Source organism: Mobula birostris, chromosome 5, assembly GCF_030028105.1.
Source record: "Mobula birostris isolate sMobBir1 chromosome 5, sMobBir1.hap1, whole genome shotgun sequence".
Taxonomy (NCBI): domain Eukaryota; kingdom Metazoa; phylum Chordata; class Chondrichthyes; order Myliobatiformes; family Myliobatidae; genus Mobula; species Mobula birostris.
Window position 1 is genome coordinate 1694435 of NC_092374.1, and position 17085 is coordinate 1711519.

The 17085-nt window shown below is 46.8% G+C and overlaps 2 protein-coding genes across 6 annotated transcripts in view; one reads left to right on the forward strand and one right to left on the reverse strand.

Annotated features, from left to right (window-relative positions):
- Nucleotides 1-5219, reverse strand: part of lmbrd2b (LMBR1 domain containing 2b) — a 43670-nt gene extending 38451 nt beyond the window's left edge. For 3 of the 4 annotated variants that reach the window (XR_011885956.1, XM_072257465.1, XM_072257464.1), the window contains exons 1-2: nt 5090-5219; nt 3212-4371 (exon numbers count right to left, since the gene is read on the reverse strand). Coding sequence is in view for 3 of the 4 variants with exons in the window: in XM_072257465.1 (XP_072113566.1) it covers nt 3212-4371; nt 5090-5120 (1191 nt within the window). In the remaining variant the exon portion in view is untranslated. The remainder of the gene's footprint in view (nt 1-3211; nt 4372-5089) is intronic. The other variant, XM_072257466.1, reaches the window with a different exon arrangement.
- A 131-nt stretch (nt 5220-5350) lies between these two features.
- Nucleotides 5351-17085, forward strand: part of LOC140197165 (S-phase kinase-associated protein 2-like) — a 34810-nt gene continuing 23075 nt past the window's right edge. The window contains exons 1-2 of one of the 2 annotated variants that reach the window (XM_072257036.1): nt 5351-5419; nt 14313-14557. In XM_072257036.1, the coding sequence (XP_072113137.1) occupies nt 5406-5419; nt 14313-14557 (259 nt within the window). In that variant the 5' untranslated portion in view covers nt 5351-5405. Of the gene's footprint in view, nt 5420-9848; nt 9877-14312; nt 14558-17085 lie in introns of those variants that run through there. The other variant, XM_072257037.1, reaches the window with a different exon arrangement.

Sequence of the window (17085 nt, forward strand, 5' to 3'; positions counted from 1 at the left end):
TCCGCTTTGTTCAAGATACTCCTTGCGTTAAAATAGACACATCACAAACCATCGGTCTGAGTGCTCCCCCAGGTAGGCCATCTCCCCCAACTGTACTCAAACAGGAATACTTATTGCCACTGGGGTACTCTCTAGCATCTGCCTCTTGCCCTTCCCTCTCCTGACTGTGACCCACTTATCTGTCTCCCCAAGCCACGGTGCGGCTACCTGCCCTGCCTATAGCTCCTAACTATCACCTCTTGGTCTCCCGGACTTCCCAGATCTGACACCGAGCACAGAACACCAGCCTCGCACACATTTTTCCTGTCTATATTCTACACAGGCAACCTACCTCGCCTTGACCTGTTATCGTCTAAGCCCCATTAAGCCAAAGCCTTCCTACTCCATTGCCCACTCTATAAGGTGTCTCCTTTTAAACCCTTCTCGCTGTTCTCACTGGCTGATGTCCATGCGTTTGTGCAGTTGTGCCCTGATCAAGTTAACCTTTATTGCTAGAGGGACTGAATTTAAGAGCAGGGAGGTCATTCTGCAACTGTACAGGGTACTGGTGAGGCCGCACCTGGAGTACTGCGTGTAGTTCTGGTCTCCATACTTGGAGAAGGATGTACTGGCTTTGGAGGTGGTGCAGAGGAGGTTCACCAGGTTGATCCCAGAGAGCAGAGGGTTAGACTATGAAAAGAGATTGAGTCGCCTGGGACTGTACTGAATGGAATTCAGAAGGATGAGACAAGTTCTTACAGAAACATATACAATTATGAAAGGAATAGATAAGATATAGGCAGGAAAGTTGTTTCAAGTGGTAGGTGAGACTAGAACTAAGGGACATAGCGTTAAGATTGAGGGGAGTAGGTATAGGACAGATGAGGAGGAACTGCTTTTCCCAGACAGTGGTATTTAAGACATGGTTGGATAGATTTGAGTTGGAGGACAAGTGTTACAAGGAGAGACTGGACTGGCTGGGACTGTTTTCCCCGCAGCAAATGAGTCTGAGGGGGGGACCTCACAGACCTATATAAAATATTACCAGGCATGAAAAGGGGAGATAGTCGGAGTGTGCTCACCAAGGTAGGGGGTGACTACATGTTAAGGTGAAAGGGAGAAGGGGAGCAGCTGGCACCTGGAATGAGCTGCTAGAGGTGGCGATGAAGGCAGGAACAGCAACAACATTGAAAGTGTATCTGGACAGGGCACAGGGGGATACAGCGTTAATGCAGGCAGTGGCAATAGTATAATTGGCCCTGACGTCACGGAGATGCCAGGCTGAAGCTTCCACTGAACTCTTTCAAGGACAATGAAATAGATTTTTCCCCAATTCATGGAATCGGTGGTCAAGCACAGAAACCACACCCACGTCCACATTGTTACCCCTCAGATCCCCTTTAAAATCCGCCTCTCGTCTGAATCCAATGCCCTCTTGTCTCCGATACCTTGGGGATGTGATTTAAGACTCTTTCTTCTTGCATAATCTTATACATTTGTTAGTCACAGGCAAGGTACTGAAAGACTAGTGGCCCAGTAACGCGGTGCCTTTAGTTAAGAAAGGTTGGAGTGACAAGCCAGAGAACTGTTATTCTCAAAGGATAGCAGAGAACTACAGACCAGCGAACCTATCAGTGTCCACCTGCCCGATTCCCCAACAGTTAATTTGCAGGTTGAGTCTGTGGACAGGAAGGCAAATGTGATGTTAGCATTCATTGCAAGAGAACTGGGATATAAAAGCAAGGATGTAAAGCTGAGGCTTTATAAGGTACAGGTGAGGTATCAGTGAGCAGTTTAGGGCACCTTATCTCATAAAAGATATGGCGGCACTGGCGAGGGTTTAAAGGTAGTTTACGAAATTCTGACATTTAAAAGCTATCTGGACGTGTAGGAAATTACGTGTAGCACTGGAGATTAGTGTGCAAACTTAAAGCACACGGTATTGGGGGTAAGGTATTGATGTGGATAGAGAATTGGTTAGCAGACAGGAAGCAAAGAGTGGGAATAAACGGGACCTTTTCAGAATGGCAGGCGGTGACTAGTGGGGTACCGCAAGGCTCAGTGCTGGGACCCCAGTTGTTTACAATATATATATTAATGACTTGGATGAGGGAATTAAATGCAGCATCTCCAAGTTTGCGGATGACACGAAGCTGGGCGGCAGTGTTAGCTGTGAGGAGGATGCTAAGAGGATGCAGGGTGACTTGGATAGGTTAGGTGAGTGGGCAAATTCATGGCAGATGCAATTTAATGTGGATAAATGTGAAGTTATCTACTTTGGTGGCAAAAATAGGAAAACAGATTATTATCTGAATGGTGGCCGATTAGGAAAAGGGGAGGTGCAACGAGACCTGGGTGTCATTATACACCAGTCATTGAAAGTGGGCATGCAGGTACAGCAGGCGGTGAAAAAGGCGAATGGTATGCTGGCACTTATAGCAAGAGGATTCGAGTACAGGAGCAGGGAGGTACTACTGCAGTTGTACAAGGCCTTGGTGAGACCACACCTGGAGTATTGTGTACAGTTTTGGTCCCCTAATCTGAGGAAAGACATCCTTGCCATAGAGGGAGTACAAAGAAGGTTCACCAGGTTGATTCCTGGAATGGCAGGACTTTCATATGAAGGAAGACTGGATGAACTAGGCTTGTACTCATTGGAATTTAGAAGATTGATGGGGGATCTGATTGAAACGTATAAAATCCGAAAGGGATTGGACAGGCTAGATGCAGAAAGATTGTTCCCGATGTTGGGGAAGTCCAGAATGAGGGGTCATGGTTTGAGGATAAAGGCGAAGCCTTTTAGGACTGAGATTAGGAAAAACTTCTTCACACAGAGAGTGGTGAATCTGTGGAATTCTCTGCCACAGGAAACAGTTGAGGCCAGTTCATTGGCTGTATTTAAGAGGGAGTTAGATATGGCCCTTGTGGCTAGGGGGATCAGAGGGTATGGAGGGAAGGCTGGTGCAGGGTTCTGAGTTGGATGATCAGCCATGATCATAATAAATGGCAGTGCAGGCTCCAAGGGCCAAATGGCCTACTCCTGCACCTATTTTCTATGTTTCTATGAAAGGTTTTCAGTGATATAGGTCAACGCTAGAACACAAGGTAACGCCTGGTGTTCCATAAAGAACATCTTATCTCAGGCGGAGCTCTCTGAGGTCTGGCCGTCTCTCTCAGACATGGTTGACTGCCGCGGGAAGGGGAGAGGGAGGGAGACTGCAGTGGTGCTCACCGTGGTGACGTCCAGTGGTAGGATGATGACGATGAGGAAGCAGAGGTACCAGGCCAGGAGCGTGGCGACAATCACCAGGCGGTGCTGCTTCCTGAAGTCAGCGTAGCGATAGAGAACGAGCAGAGCCAGGAAGAAAACCGCCACGATATCGATGCCCAAAGCCGCTCCACTCATGGTTACCCTGGTGGAAGGGAGAACGGGCACAGGGGTGGGGAGGGTGGGGCAGTAGAGAACGGGCACAGGGGTGGAGCAGTACAGAATGGGTACAGGGGTGGGGAAGTAGAGAATGAGTAAGGGGGAGGGGTGGGGAGGGTGGGGCAGTAGAGAACAGGTACAGGGGTGGGGCACTACAGAACGGGTACAGGGGTGGGGAGGGTGGGGCAGTAGAGAACGGGTACAGGGGTGGGGCACTACAGAATGGGTACAGGGGAGGGGAGGGTGGAGCAGTAGAGAACGGGTACAGGCGTGGGGAGGGTGGGGCAGTAGAGAACGGGTACAGGGGTGGGGCACTACAGAACGGGTACAGGGGAGGGGAGGGTGGGGCAGTAGAGAATGGGCACAGGGGTGGAGCAGTAGAGAACGGGTACAGGCGTGGGGAGGGTGGGGCACTACAGAACGGGCACAGGGGTGGAGCAGTAGAGAACGGGTACAGGCGTGGGGAGGGTGGGGCAGTAGAGAACGGGTACAGGGGTGGAGCAGTAGAGAACGGGTACAGGCGTGGGGAGGGTGGGGCAGTAGAGAACGGGTACAGGGGTGGGGCACTACAGAACGGGTACAGGGGAGGGGAGGGTGGGGCAGTAGAGAACGGGCACAGGGGTGGAGCAGTAGAGAACGGGTACAGGCGTGGGGAGGGTGGGGCACTACAGAACGGGTACAGGGGAGGGGAGGGTGGGGCACTACAGAACAGGTACAGGGGTGGGGAGGGTGAGGCAGTAGAGAATGGGTACAGGGGAGGGGAGGGTGGGGTAGTAGAGAACGGGCACAGGGGTGGGGCAGTAGAGAACGGGCACAGGGGTGGGGCAGTAGAGAACGGGCACAGGGGTGGAGCAGTAGAGAACGGGCACAGGCGTGGAGCAGTAGAGAACGGGCACAGGCGTGGGGAGGGTGGGGCAGTGAGGGAGGAGACCCTGCTGTTGAATCACTGGTCAGTAACAGGAAACCTATGGCGAAAGAGAGAATGCACAAGCTCAGTGCAAATGGAAAGAATTCATGGTGAGAATCAGAACACTACAAGACATACTGTAAGAGCAGAATTAACCCATCAAGTCTGATCCACCATTGATTATCCATCTCAACACCATTCCCTTTGACTTAACTGCTCTCAGTGACTCTGGCTCGGGCACTGCACCCCAGGTACTCCCACTCTCTGGGTGGATAAAGGACCCCTCGAAATCTCCTGCCCCTTACCCTAACCCTTGTCTCCTAAGCTATAATAATAATGTGATAAGCGGAATAACTTCTTGCAGTCATTTCCCCTCTTTACCACCGCACTCCAGGGAGAACAGACGTACGTTCTCCAGTCTCTCCCCATTAGTGAACCAGTCGGCACCCAGCGAACCCGTTCCCTCTCCAGCACTCCCACAGCCTTCCTAAAGAGTTTCTGTCCCAGCTAAGACAAATATTTACCCCGTGTGCCCGGCCACTGGATCAACAGTGTGGGACCATCCACACACAGTTACCCACGAGATGCTGGGGTCAGAGGGGAGGGTTAGAGAGGACAGCCAAGGTTTGGGGTCAGTACCCTCACCTAAACAAGTTAATCTGCCGGGTCAACTCTTTGTTCTTCCCCAAGGCCCCTCAACCCCTACACCATTTCACCCCTCGTTCACCAGTCACCACCCTCCCACTTCCTCCCGCTAGACGAGCGCCGGTACTTACCGCAACCCCCTGGTATTTTACCCCAGGGCATTCACTCACCCTCAGAACCCACTCTTCACCCTCCTCAAACCCTACCCCCGACACCCCGGCTTCTGCGCTCCCATTTCCTCCTCTTGCAACGTCAGCTCCGGGAACCTCCCGTGCGGCTGCGCGGCGCACTGACTCATGGGTCCTGTAGTCCACCCGCTCCTTGCTTCCCATTGCGCACTGCGGCCGAGGTAATCTCCATTTGCACCAATCAGAGCCCGGGTACGTGAGTGCGCGCGGATATTGAACTTCCCGCCGCACCGTGGCGCCAAAACGGAGCGGAGCGGCGATGAGGGAGCGCGGGTCAGTGTGAGGGAGCGTGGCGGTGGGGGCGGGGGTTGTGGGGGGTGAGTCTGGGTCTGTGGTATGGTGGTGGTGGCGGAGAACAATATGGTCGGTGTTTCCGGGCCTGGGCGTGTTGGTGAGGGTGTGTCTGGGTCAGTGGCGATCTGGCGTCCGGAGTTTCGGGGCAGATGGAGATGGATAGGGGGAGAGTCTGAGTGTCTCTGGGATGGGGGTGGAGGGCCGGTCGAGCCTGACGGTGAGTCTGAGTAAGAGGTGGGGTGATCTGGGTTGTCGGGGCGGAGGGAAGGTAAGTTAGGATCGTTGCGTGATTTGGGAGTTGGTTTGATGAGTCTGATCGAATGTTGTGGGGTCCGGGGAGATGTGGGAGGCAGGCCCTGAAATAATGAGTAATAGGCTGAGGGTGGGTGAAGGTAAAGGGGAAGGGTGACAGTGGAGTCAGGTGTTAGTTCTTTGGTTCTTTAATCTCTGCCACTAGCAGTATGCCAGATGTTGAAGGGTGTGAGGGAAGAGAAATGAATGCAGTTACTACTACAAGGGAGAAGGTGCTCGAAAAACTGAAAGACCTAAAGGTATATAAGTCACCTGGACCAGGTGAAATGCATCCTAGGGTTCTGAAAGAGGTGGCGGTAGAGACTGTGGAGGCATTAGTAATGATCTTTCAAAAATCATTGTACTCTGGCATGGTGACAGAGGACTGGAAAATTGCGAATGTCACCCCACTCTTTAAGAAAGGAGGAAGGCAGCAGAAAGGGAATTATAGACCAGTTAGCCTGACCTCAGTGGTTGGGAAGATGTTGGAGTCAATTATTAAGGATGAGGTGATGGAGTACTTGGTGACACAGGACAGGATAGTACAAAGTCAGCATGATTTCCTTAAAGGAAAATCCTGCCTGACGAACCTGTTGGAATTCTTTGAGGATATTACAAGTAGGATAGATAAAGGGGATGTAGTGGATGTTATATATTTGGACTTTCAGAAGGCCTTTGACAAGGTGCCACACATAGACAGCTTACCAATTTAAGAGCCCATGGTATTACAGGGAAGTTACTGGATTGGTTAATTGGTAGGAGGCAGCGCGTGGGGGATAAAGGATCCTTGTCTGGTTGGCTGCCAGTGACTAATGATTCCGCAGGGTCAGTATTGGGACCATTTCTTTTTATGCTGTATATAAATGATTTAGAGGATGGAATAGATGGATTTGTTTCGACCCGAAGCATCGGCTGTCCTGTTTTTCCATAGATGCTGCCTGGCCTGCTGAGTTCCTTCAGCATTTTGTGTGTGTTGCTCGGATTTCCAGCATGTGCAGATTTCCTCTTTTTTTGTAGATGGCTATATTGCCAAATTTGCAGATGATACGAACATTGGTGGAGGGGCAGGTAGTGTTGAGGGGACAGGAAGGATGCAGAAGGACTTGGATTAGGAGAATGGGCAAGAGAGTGGCAAATGAAATACAATGTTGGAAAATACATGGTCATGCACTTTGGTAGTAGAAATAAATGTGCAGACTATTCTCTAAATGGGGAGATAATCCAAAAATCTGAGATGCAAAAGGACCCAGGAGTCCTTGTGCAGAACATGCTAAAGGTTGGTGAGGAAGGCAAATGCAATGTTAACATTAATTTCAAGAGGTCTCAGATACAAGAGCAAGGATATGATGCTGAGGCTTTATAAGGCACTGGTGAGGCCTCACCTTGAGTATTGTGAACAGTTTTGGACTCCTCATCTTAGAAAAGATGTGCTGGCATGGAGAGGGTCCAGGAGAGGTTCACACGGATGATTTCAGGAATGATAAAGTTATTATATAAGGAATATTTGATGACTGTGGGTCTGTACTCGCTGGAATTCAGAAGGATGAGGGAGGATCTCATTGAAACCTTTTGAGTGTTGAAATGCCTGGACAGTTGATGTGGAAAGGATGTTTCTCCTGGTGGGGGAGTCTAAGACAAGAGGGCAGAGCCTCAGGATACAGGGGTGTCCATCTGAAAGAGATGCAAAGAAATTACTTTAGCCGGAGGGTGGTGAATTTGTGGAATTTGTTACCACAGGCAACTGTGGAGGCCAGGCTATTGGGTGTATTTAAGGCAGAGATTGATACTTCTTGTTTGGACATGGCATCAAAGGTTGTGGGCAGAAGGCTGGGGAGCAAGGCTGAGGGGGGGGAAGAAAGATCAGCCATGATTGAATGGCAGAACAGACTCAGGCCAAATAGCCTAATTTTCCTCCTTTGTGTTATGGGCTTATGTTCTAGATATTTATTATTATTTCTTTTGTATTTGCACATTGGTCGTTTATCCTGTTGGGTGTTGCCTTTCTTTGTTTTCATTGTGTTTCTTGTATTTACTGTGAATGCCCACATGAAAATGAATCTCAGGTGACGTACTTTAATAACGAATTTACTTTGAACTTTGATTGATGTGGCAATGGTCGGTCCAATATGCACCTGATTCACTTATGGTGTGGGCCACATTGCGTCTCACTGCCTGCAATCAGGGCAGTTGAAGAGGATTTGCCCTTGCCTGTCTGACTAAACAGGTTGTCATTTCTGAGTACTTTGTCAGCTGCAGGTTCTTGCAGCTGTTTTTCCCCATTCCCTCCCAATTAGAGACTTTAATGCTCCATTTAAGTTTGGGAGGATAGTGCATCTCCCATTGCGAAGAGGACAGGCTGGAGAAGGGAACTTCCTTGGTTATGGTTCTTACATCCGGAGTTAGACTGAACTGACGTTGAGTACTACTGAGGGTCATTCCTTGTAGCTACAATCACCAAGAGGAGGTTTACTTCCCTTTGGTTACTCTTCCAGAAGGTGGGTTATCAAGTCATGATGTAATACAGCATGCGAACCGGCCCTTTGGCCCGCTGGTCTGTGCTGACCGGGATGCCCCATCCTAGCTAGTCCCATTTGCTGGTGCTCGGCCCACTGCTTTCTGAACCTTTCCAATACATATTACTGTCCAACTGTCTGTTGAAAGTTGTTCTTGAACCTGCCTCAAACCCATTGGCAGCACATTCCATATACTACCACCCTCTGCGTGAAGAAGTTGTCCCTCGGGCTCCTATGAAATCTTTTGCCCTAAATCTATACTGTCTAGTTCTTGATTTCCCCGGTGTCGGGGGAAGAAAGGACTCGTTCTCCCTATCAATGCCCTTCACCTCTATGGCCCAACTTCGCCCTAAAGCTCGGTTCCCCAAGTAGCAACATCTTTGAGTTTTTTATTCACTCTTTCCAGTTTAATAACATCTTGCCTATAGCAGAGAACTAAAACTGAACACAGTATTCCAAGGGCAGCCTTGCCTGTGCACTCTGCAACCTCATCTCTCACTTGTCTAAATGAAGCTTAGTTTCTCATTCATCACCTGCTCACCCAACTGAACAAGGTTCCTTGGGAGTTTGTCATAACCTTCACTGTCCGCCCCACCACCTGCAAGCATATTAACTGTGCCTTGTCTATTCTTATCCAAGTCACTGAGATAGATGAGAAATAGCAATGGGCCCTCTGACTCCAAGCATAGATTCCCCCAAAACCCTTGAGAGTCTCTCCCTAGTTACCATTTGTTTTAAATCCGTTTACCATTCTCTTAATCCAACTTGCCAAGGACATTTCATGGCCACTCTTCGTCTTCACTTACTGAGGTATTTACCCCAATCCTTACCTGCCTCAGGTCTTGCTGCGTCTGCTAAAGGGATTGAAGTGGAGCTGCACGTTGATCACCCCACCTTCTGATGGAGGGAATGTCTGATGAAGCAGCTGACAGTGGCAGGGCCCAGAATACCGTCCAGGCGAACTTGTGCAGTGATGTCCTGGGCTGGCATGGCCGACCTCCAACACCCACACTCACCTTTGTGCCCACAATACCTCACCAGTGCTTTATAAAGTCTCAACATTACATCCTTGCTTTTATATTCTAGTCTTCTTGACTCAACCTGCAAATTAACCTTTTGGGAGTCCCTAGTCCCTTCACACCTCAGTTTTGTATTTTCTATCCATTTAGAAAATGGTCAATCCTTTAATTTCTTCTACCAAAGTGCATGACCTTCCACTTCCCAAGAGGAGGTATAGGAGCCTGAATTGTGTGTGTAGATATATAGATCACTTGTGGTACCAGAGGAAACAACACACAGGACCAGTGTTACACTATCATCAAGAATACCCTCCATGCTATCCCATGCCCACACTTCAGAAAGTCTGATCACCTGGCTGTACTTCTACTTCCAAGTATATGCATATAAAGACTGCAGCACCAGCAGTGAGGACCAGGAAGGTATGGACAAAGGAAGAAGAGCGCTTACAGAACTGCTTTAAGCTGGTGGACTGGACTGTATTTAGGGATGCATCTTTGAATCTGGATGAGTATACTGCCATTGTGACACTGTGCTTCTGGTTCGGAGGCTAATGTCAGGCAGTCTTTCAGGAGGGTGAACCTCGCAAGGCAGCATACCCTGATGGAGTGTCTGGTAAGGATCTGAAAAATTGTGCCATTCAAGGACATTTTCAACATCTCTCTGCTGTGGTTGGAAGTTCCCATCTGCTTAAAAGAGACAACAATTATACCAGTGTCTAAGAAGAGTAAAACCGTAAGATAGGAGCAAAATAGGCCAATAGGCCCATCAAGTCTGCCTTGCCATTCAATCATGGGCTGATCCAATTCTTCCAGTCATCCCCACTCCCCTGCCTCGTATTAGGGTCACTCGGGCAAAACAAGAAAAAGGGATCCCCAGCAAAAACAACTGGCGGAACAAATACTGCAATAACTTCTTTACCTCTCTTTGTTACCTGTCTGTTTCCAGTTGGTTGTGTTTTTCATGTTAAGTGGATGTGCTGGAGGTTTGCATTTCCTCGGTGCTGCTGAGAAATTCTGCAGTAAAAGCTGACCTCTCGGGCTTGTTGATGAGCCTCTTTAATGAAAATCATTAAAACAATAGCCACTGACTGCACCAGCCTGGAATCATTTTGGAGTTAATAGGCAGTGGGTGAGGAAATTGGAACCTTTGCACATCTCACATTCTGAGCACAGCAGATGTTAATGTAATGTTTGCTTATCAGGCACGGATGGTATCTCAGCAAGTCCCAGCTCTGCCATTGTCAGAACCAGTGTATTATTCTCAGTGCAGCTCTGCCCAGCCACTGACACATTTGCTGCTGGACTGCTTCAGTATGGAGACCTTCCTCAACATAGAATTGTTACAATTCATGAGGCGATTCAATCCATCGTGACCCGACAGCTTCCTAGCAGAACTTTCTGCTGGTGCCACACCCAGCCCTTCTGCATAGCCTTGCATGTGTTTTCTTGTTCATCCGAGCAACCATAAATCTCCCTTGAACCCTCCCCAGTGCTCTCACACTGATAAGACCATAAGATATAACCATATAACAATTACAGCACGGAAACAGGCCATCTCAGCCCTTCTAGTCCGTGCTGAACTCTTACTCTCACCTAGTCCCACCAACCTGCACTCAGCCCATAACCCTTCATTCCTTTCTTGTCCATATAGCTATCCAATTTAACTTTAAATGACAACATCGAACCTGCCTCCTCCACTTCTGCTGGAAGCTCATTCCACACAGCTACCACTCTCTGAGTAAAGAAGTTCCCCCTCATGTTACCCCTAAACTTTTGCCCTTTAATACTCAACTCCTGTCCTCTTGTTTGAATCTCCCTTGCTCATGGAAAAAACCTATCCACATCAACTCTATCTATCCCCCTCATAATTTGAAATACCTCTATCAAGTCCCTCATCAACCTTCTACACTCCAAAGAATAAAGACCCAATTTGTTCAACCTTTCTCTGTAACTTAGGAGATGAAACCCAGGTAACATTCTAGTAAATCTTCTCTGGACTCTCTCAATGTTGTTGACATTTTTCCTATAATTCGGTGACCAGAACTGTATACAATACTCCAAATTTGGCCTTACCAATACCTTGTACAATTTCAACATTACATCCCAACTCCTGTACTCAATGCTCTGATTTATAAAGACCAGCATACCAAAAACTTTCTTCACCACCCTATCCACATGAGATTCCATCTTCAGGGAACTATGCACCATTATTCCTAGATCCCTCTGTTCCACTGCATTCTTCAATGCCCTACCATTTACCATGTATGTCCCATTTTGATTAGTCCTACCAAAATGTAGCACCTCACATTTATCAGCATTAAGCTACATTTGCCATCTTTCAGCTCACTCTTCTAACTGGCCTAAATCTCTCTGCAAGCTTTGAAAACCTGCCTCTGTAATCCGACTACCTCATCCTCAGCACTATTCAAAGAGTGCAGAGAAAATTTACAAGGAGGGGATGGGGGTCGGGTGCTAGAGCTCAAGTTCATGGGTTAAGGGTGAACAGTGAAATGTTTAAGGGGAACATGAGGGGAATCTTCTTCACCCTGAGGGTGGAGAGAGTGTGGCACGAGCTACCAGTGCTAGTGGCAGATGCAGGGCCGATGTCAATGTTTCAGAGAAAGTTGGTTAGGTGTAGGGGTATGGAGGGTATTGGTCTAGGTGTAGACCAATGGGACTAGACAGATTAATGGTTTGGCATAGACAAGATGGGCTGAAGGGCCTGTTCCTGTGCTATAGTGTTCTATGACTCTACACAGTGGATTCTGATAAAATTAGAACAGATCGGGTTGTCCCAATTAACTGAAGTTTCACGGAAATATGTTTAAAAGTACTTTTTAAAAAAAAGACAAACTACTGTTTAACTGAGTGGAAAATCGTGTATTCAAATGAAATACAGAACAAATTAGAAACCTACCAATATTACTGGTGGTTGTCTCTCGTATCCGACAATGATAGGAAACTTGTGTGAGAGAGTTTTTAAGTGGAAAAGCCATTGCACTGGGGCAGTTCCACTCTCAACCTTGGAAGTGTGGGTCCAGTGGGACAAATAGATGTCACAACTCAGCTCTTCCCTGGTTGCACTGGATGAACATGACTTTTGTGCGTTGTCATATCCTTCAGTCTCCTTGCAGCATTGCAGAACTGCCTTCCCGCCTGTTGGATCTCACTTTAGCTCACATTCACCCAGACTGCTGGAGCTGACTACTCATGTCCCTATCTCTCCGGGGTACAAGACCAGCTGGCTCTCCTCACCTGTCAGAGTGGTGTACCGGAGTGTGGCCACTCTGACCTGGAGGCACAGGTGAGAGCTGAGCTTCTGGAGGGGACCACAGGTGACGTTCAAGATGATCAAAGTTTAAAGTATATTTATTATCAAAGTACATACATGTTACCATATATAAACCTGAGATTAATTTTCTTCTGGGCATACTCAATGAGTCTATAGAATAGTAACCATAACATGATCAAAGAAAGACTGCCCGACTTGGGTGTTCAACCAGTGGGCACAAGACAACTATAAAAAGAAGAGATGATGATAAGTATATAAGCAATAAATACCGAGAACATGAGATGAAGACTCCCTGAAAGTGAGTCCATTGGTTGTGGGAGCATTTCAATGATGGTGTAAGTCAGGAGTCCCCAACCTTTTTTGCACCACGGACCGGTTTAATATTGACAATATTCTTGCGGACCGGCCAACCGGGGTGTGGGTGTTCAAGTAGGGTTAAACATGTCTTTCACAGTTAGGGTTGCCAACTTTCTCACTCCCAATAAGGGGCAAAAGTAGCAGTCAAATCCCGGGACACTTTACCCTAGGAAAGACTACCATGACCATGAAGCCTTGCCCGGGCACCGGTGTGCGCATGTGCGTATGTGCCGATTTTTTCCCCCACAAATCAGTTTTGCCTTCATCTTCCTGACTATACTGTACATACATTATTTCTACTTTATATAGGCTGTGTGTTTATCATATCATTCCTGCTTTTACTATATGTTAGTGTTATTTATTTTCGGTTTTATGTGTTATTTGGTATGATAGGTTATTTTTTTGGGTCTGGGAACGCTCAAAAATTTTTCCCATATAAATTAATGGTAATTGCTTCTTTGCTTCACGCTATTTCAACATGAAAGGTTTCATAGGAACAGTATACCTTAGCGGGGAAATACGGGACAAGGGCGGTCCCATATGGGACAAACCAGTTTAGCCCAATATATGGGATGTCCCAGCAAATACGGGACAGTTTGCAACCCTATGTTCAAGTTCAACAGGGCGTGACAGGGAATGAAGAAAGGTGCAGCTGACTCATATCGTTTCCTCACGGCCCGGTAGCGCATGCTTTGCGGCCTGGGTGGTTGGGGACCGCTGGTGTAAGTGATATTCAGCGAAGTTATCCCCTCTGGTTCAAGAGCCTGTTCGTTGAGGGTTAGGTTGGGATAACCGTTTTAGGTTGTTGACATCTTCAATTTCATTGTAATTGCTAACTTCTGGTAGAGAAATTGTTTAATTTTCACTCCCCTCTGTTTCTGGCATTTCCAGTTCTGAATGCTTGAAACTGCAGTGATCAAAACAGTTTTGAATTGTCTTACTGCTATTAATGATCAACCACCAGTGATAAGGATCACTGAATTTTGAACACAAACACACAACTGATGCTATTTAAAATCTGTTCACTCTTAACGGTGTGTTGTCTTCATGGCACTAGTTAGAGAATGTTCGACAACAGTCTCTTTCCCCAATTAAGCAGCACCTTGTCCCAATTAAGCACAGGGAATCCGAGCTATTTTCTTGATTTGTTTTTGTTCTTTAAGAGTTATCCAAATAAGTGGGTGTCCTGATTAACCAGTCCCAATTAAATGAATCCACAGTATATATGATTTATGTTTTGTGGTGTGCTGCTGGCACAAAACAGCAACCAAGAATCAAGGTGACTGGTATGAAGGTATGAATACGACTATCACTGCTCCCTGCCCAGTGGACTGTGTGTTGGGGGGCTGGGTGATCAGTCCAGGTCACAGGGTGTCTGTTCTCATTGATCTGTCTGATAGAACCATGCGTCAGGAGGACAGAAGCTGCAGCTCTGCTACGTTCACTTGGAGCTGGGACTCTGTAGAAACGGACTCATTGATGACGGTGATGGGTGTCCGCCTGATTGAGGACAACACGAATGCTGCAGGGGAGGACCCTCATCACTCTCCTCCCAACAAACGACCCAGGCTCTGCCAGGGGAAGGAAAACCAGCCACACAACTTCCTGGTGTCAAGGAGGTTTCGCAAAGCAGACTGTTCATCAGGTAAGAGGGATGTGGTCTGTACATGCTTTCTCCAAACTAGCCTGTACTGGATGGACCAGTAACTTTCTGGCTGCCATGATTGGTTTGAAATCTGTGACCAATGCTGGCCTGGCCTGTGAGTACTTCTCCAGAGCTCTATGGTTCTGTGTCCTAGGGGTGACTCTTCCCATACCACACAGTGCCACTGGTAGAACATAGCACAATATAGGCCCTTCGGCCCACAATACTGTGCCGAATATGTACTTTAGAAATTACCTCGGGTTACCCATAGCCCTCTATTTTTCTAAGCTCCATGTACCTATCCAGGAGTCTCTTAAAAGACCCTATCATATCTGCCTCCACCACCGTTGCCAGCAGCCCATTCCACGCACTCATCACTCTCTGTGTAAAAAAAAACAAACAAAAAAAAACTTACCCCTGACATCTCCTCTGTACCTACTTCCAAGCACGTTAAAACTGTGCCCTCCCGTGCTAGCCATTTCAGCCCTGGGGAAAAAGCCTCTGACTATCCACACGATCAATGCCTTTCGTCATCTTGTACACCTCTATCAGGTCACCTCTCATCCTCTATTGCTCCAAGGAGAAAAGGCTGATTTCACTCAACCTATTCTCATAAGGCATGCTCCCCAATAATAGTGTCTCATTATCTGACCTTGCATCACTCACCAATACTATAGCACAAAATGGGAGGGTTAGGCCATTCAGCCCATCAAGTCTTCATCGCCATTCTATCATAGCCGGTTTATTACCCCTCTCAACCCCATTCTCCTGCCATTTTGCAGTAACCTTTCACACCTTGAAAAATCATGGAACTATCAGCCTTCGTTCTAATATACCCAAGGAGCTGTCTGTGGCAATCAATTTCTTTTTTTTAAAGTTTTATTTTTATTTGGAGAAGGTATTCACAAATAATACACAAACTTTTTTACATATATAACCTTTTCCATTTTTTATGTGAGAATCTATTAATTTGTACATTCACAAGTGCACATTGAGATAATATAGAAAATAATTAGGCACTCAAATAGATGTTTATGTGCAATTGTAATTCCACTCTGTTAAGCTAATGACAATAGTTGTTATAAAAATAATAATAGTGCTTGAATACTAATTTCCATGTATCTCTTCTGGTCCATTTCTTTCTGGTCCAAAATTTCCCCAGATCTTTTCTTTACTTGTGTTAATTCCATATTTTGCAAAAAAAAGAACAGTAAACATTTAAGCCAAGGGTGCTTATGTTTAACACTATTACTACGTTGGTGAGACAAACAGTATAAACCATTCGGAGAGCCATCTAAGGTCTGCTCGCTCTGGGTTTATAAATTCAATCCACTTATTCCAAATTTGATAAAACTTTTCCTTTTGAATTCTCAGAGAGTAGGTCATCTTTTCCATTTTAAATATTTCCAAAATGATTTCATGCCAATCTTCTAATGTAGGTGATGTTGGATTTAACCGCTTTCTGGTGATTGATTTCTTGCTGCTAAAAGGCCCTGCAGCAGCTTTATATCTTTCTTCTGTTCCAAAAACGATACGTGCCCCAAGTATAGAATCTCAAAGTTCAGAGGTATCTGAATCTTAAATACCTTAACTAATATTCTGTGAATACCTTCTCAATATAAACTTAATTTAGGGCAATTCCAAAAAATATGGAAATGATTTGCCTCCTTGGAGCCACACCTCCAACACGCCACATTTGTGTCTTTATATTTTTCCTGGTATGGGGTCTTGAAGTATCTTATAACGTTTTTCCAACAATGTTCTCTCCAAATCAAAGAGTTAGTCGAAGACCACTGGAAGCTGCATATTTTCCCCCAAGCCTCCTCTGAAAGTACCAACCCCGCTTCTTTCTCCCACTTCTCTTTAATATACAATGTGTTTTCATTTCTGGCAATGAATTTCACAGATTCATTACCCTCTGGCTAAGGGAATTCTTCCTCATCTCTTTTTTAAGTGTACGTCCCTCTATTCTGAGGCTGTACCCTCAGGTCCTAGACTCCCCCACTATAGGAAGCATCCTCTCCACATCCACTCTGTTTAGGTCTTTCAATATTCCATAGGTTTCATTCCCCTAAACTCTGGTGAGTACAGGCCCAGAACCATCAAATAATTCCTCACACGTTAATCCTTTCATTTTTGTGAACCTCCTCCAGGCCCTCTTCAATGCTAGCACATATTTTCTTAGATAAGCCTAGTTCCAGTTGATCTCAGATCTGAGTAACAGTAGCAATGGTTCAGGGACTGCAGCTTCCGAGTCCTGCCCTCTCCCCTGTGGCTGGCTGACTGAACCTGTTCTGGACTCTGGACTTTCACAGACCTCAAGGCCACATTTCCACGACTGTACTGGTACCTCATTGTACCCTGCACAAGCTAGTAAGCTGCTGAGAACTGTGTCTGTCCTCCTGGCTAGCCCCTCTGCAGTTGCTGAGCTCAACCAAAACTCTGCCCTTGTTCCACTGAGGGCCTGATCCTCCATCTTGTGCTGCTTGACCCGCACTGATACGTAGCTACAAGTATCTAAATCCAAC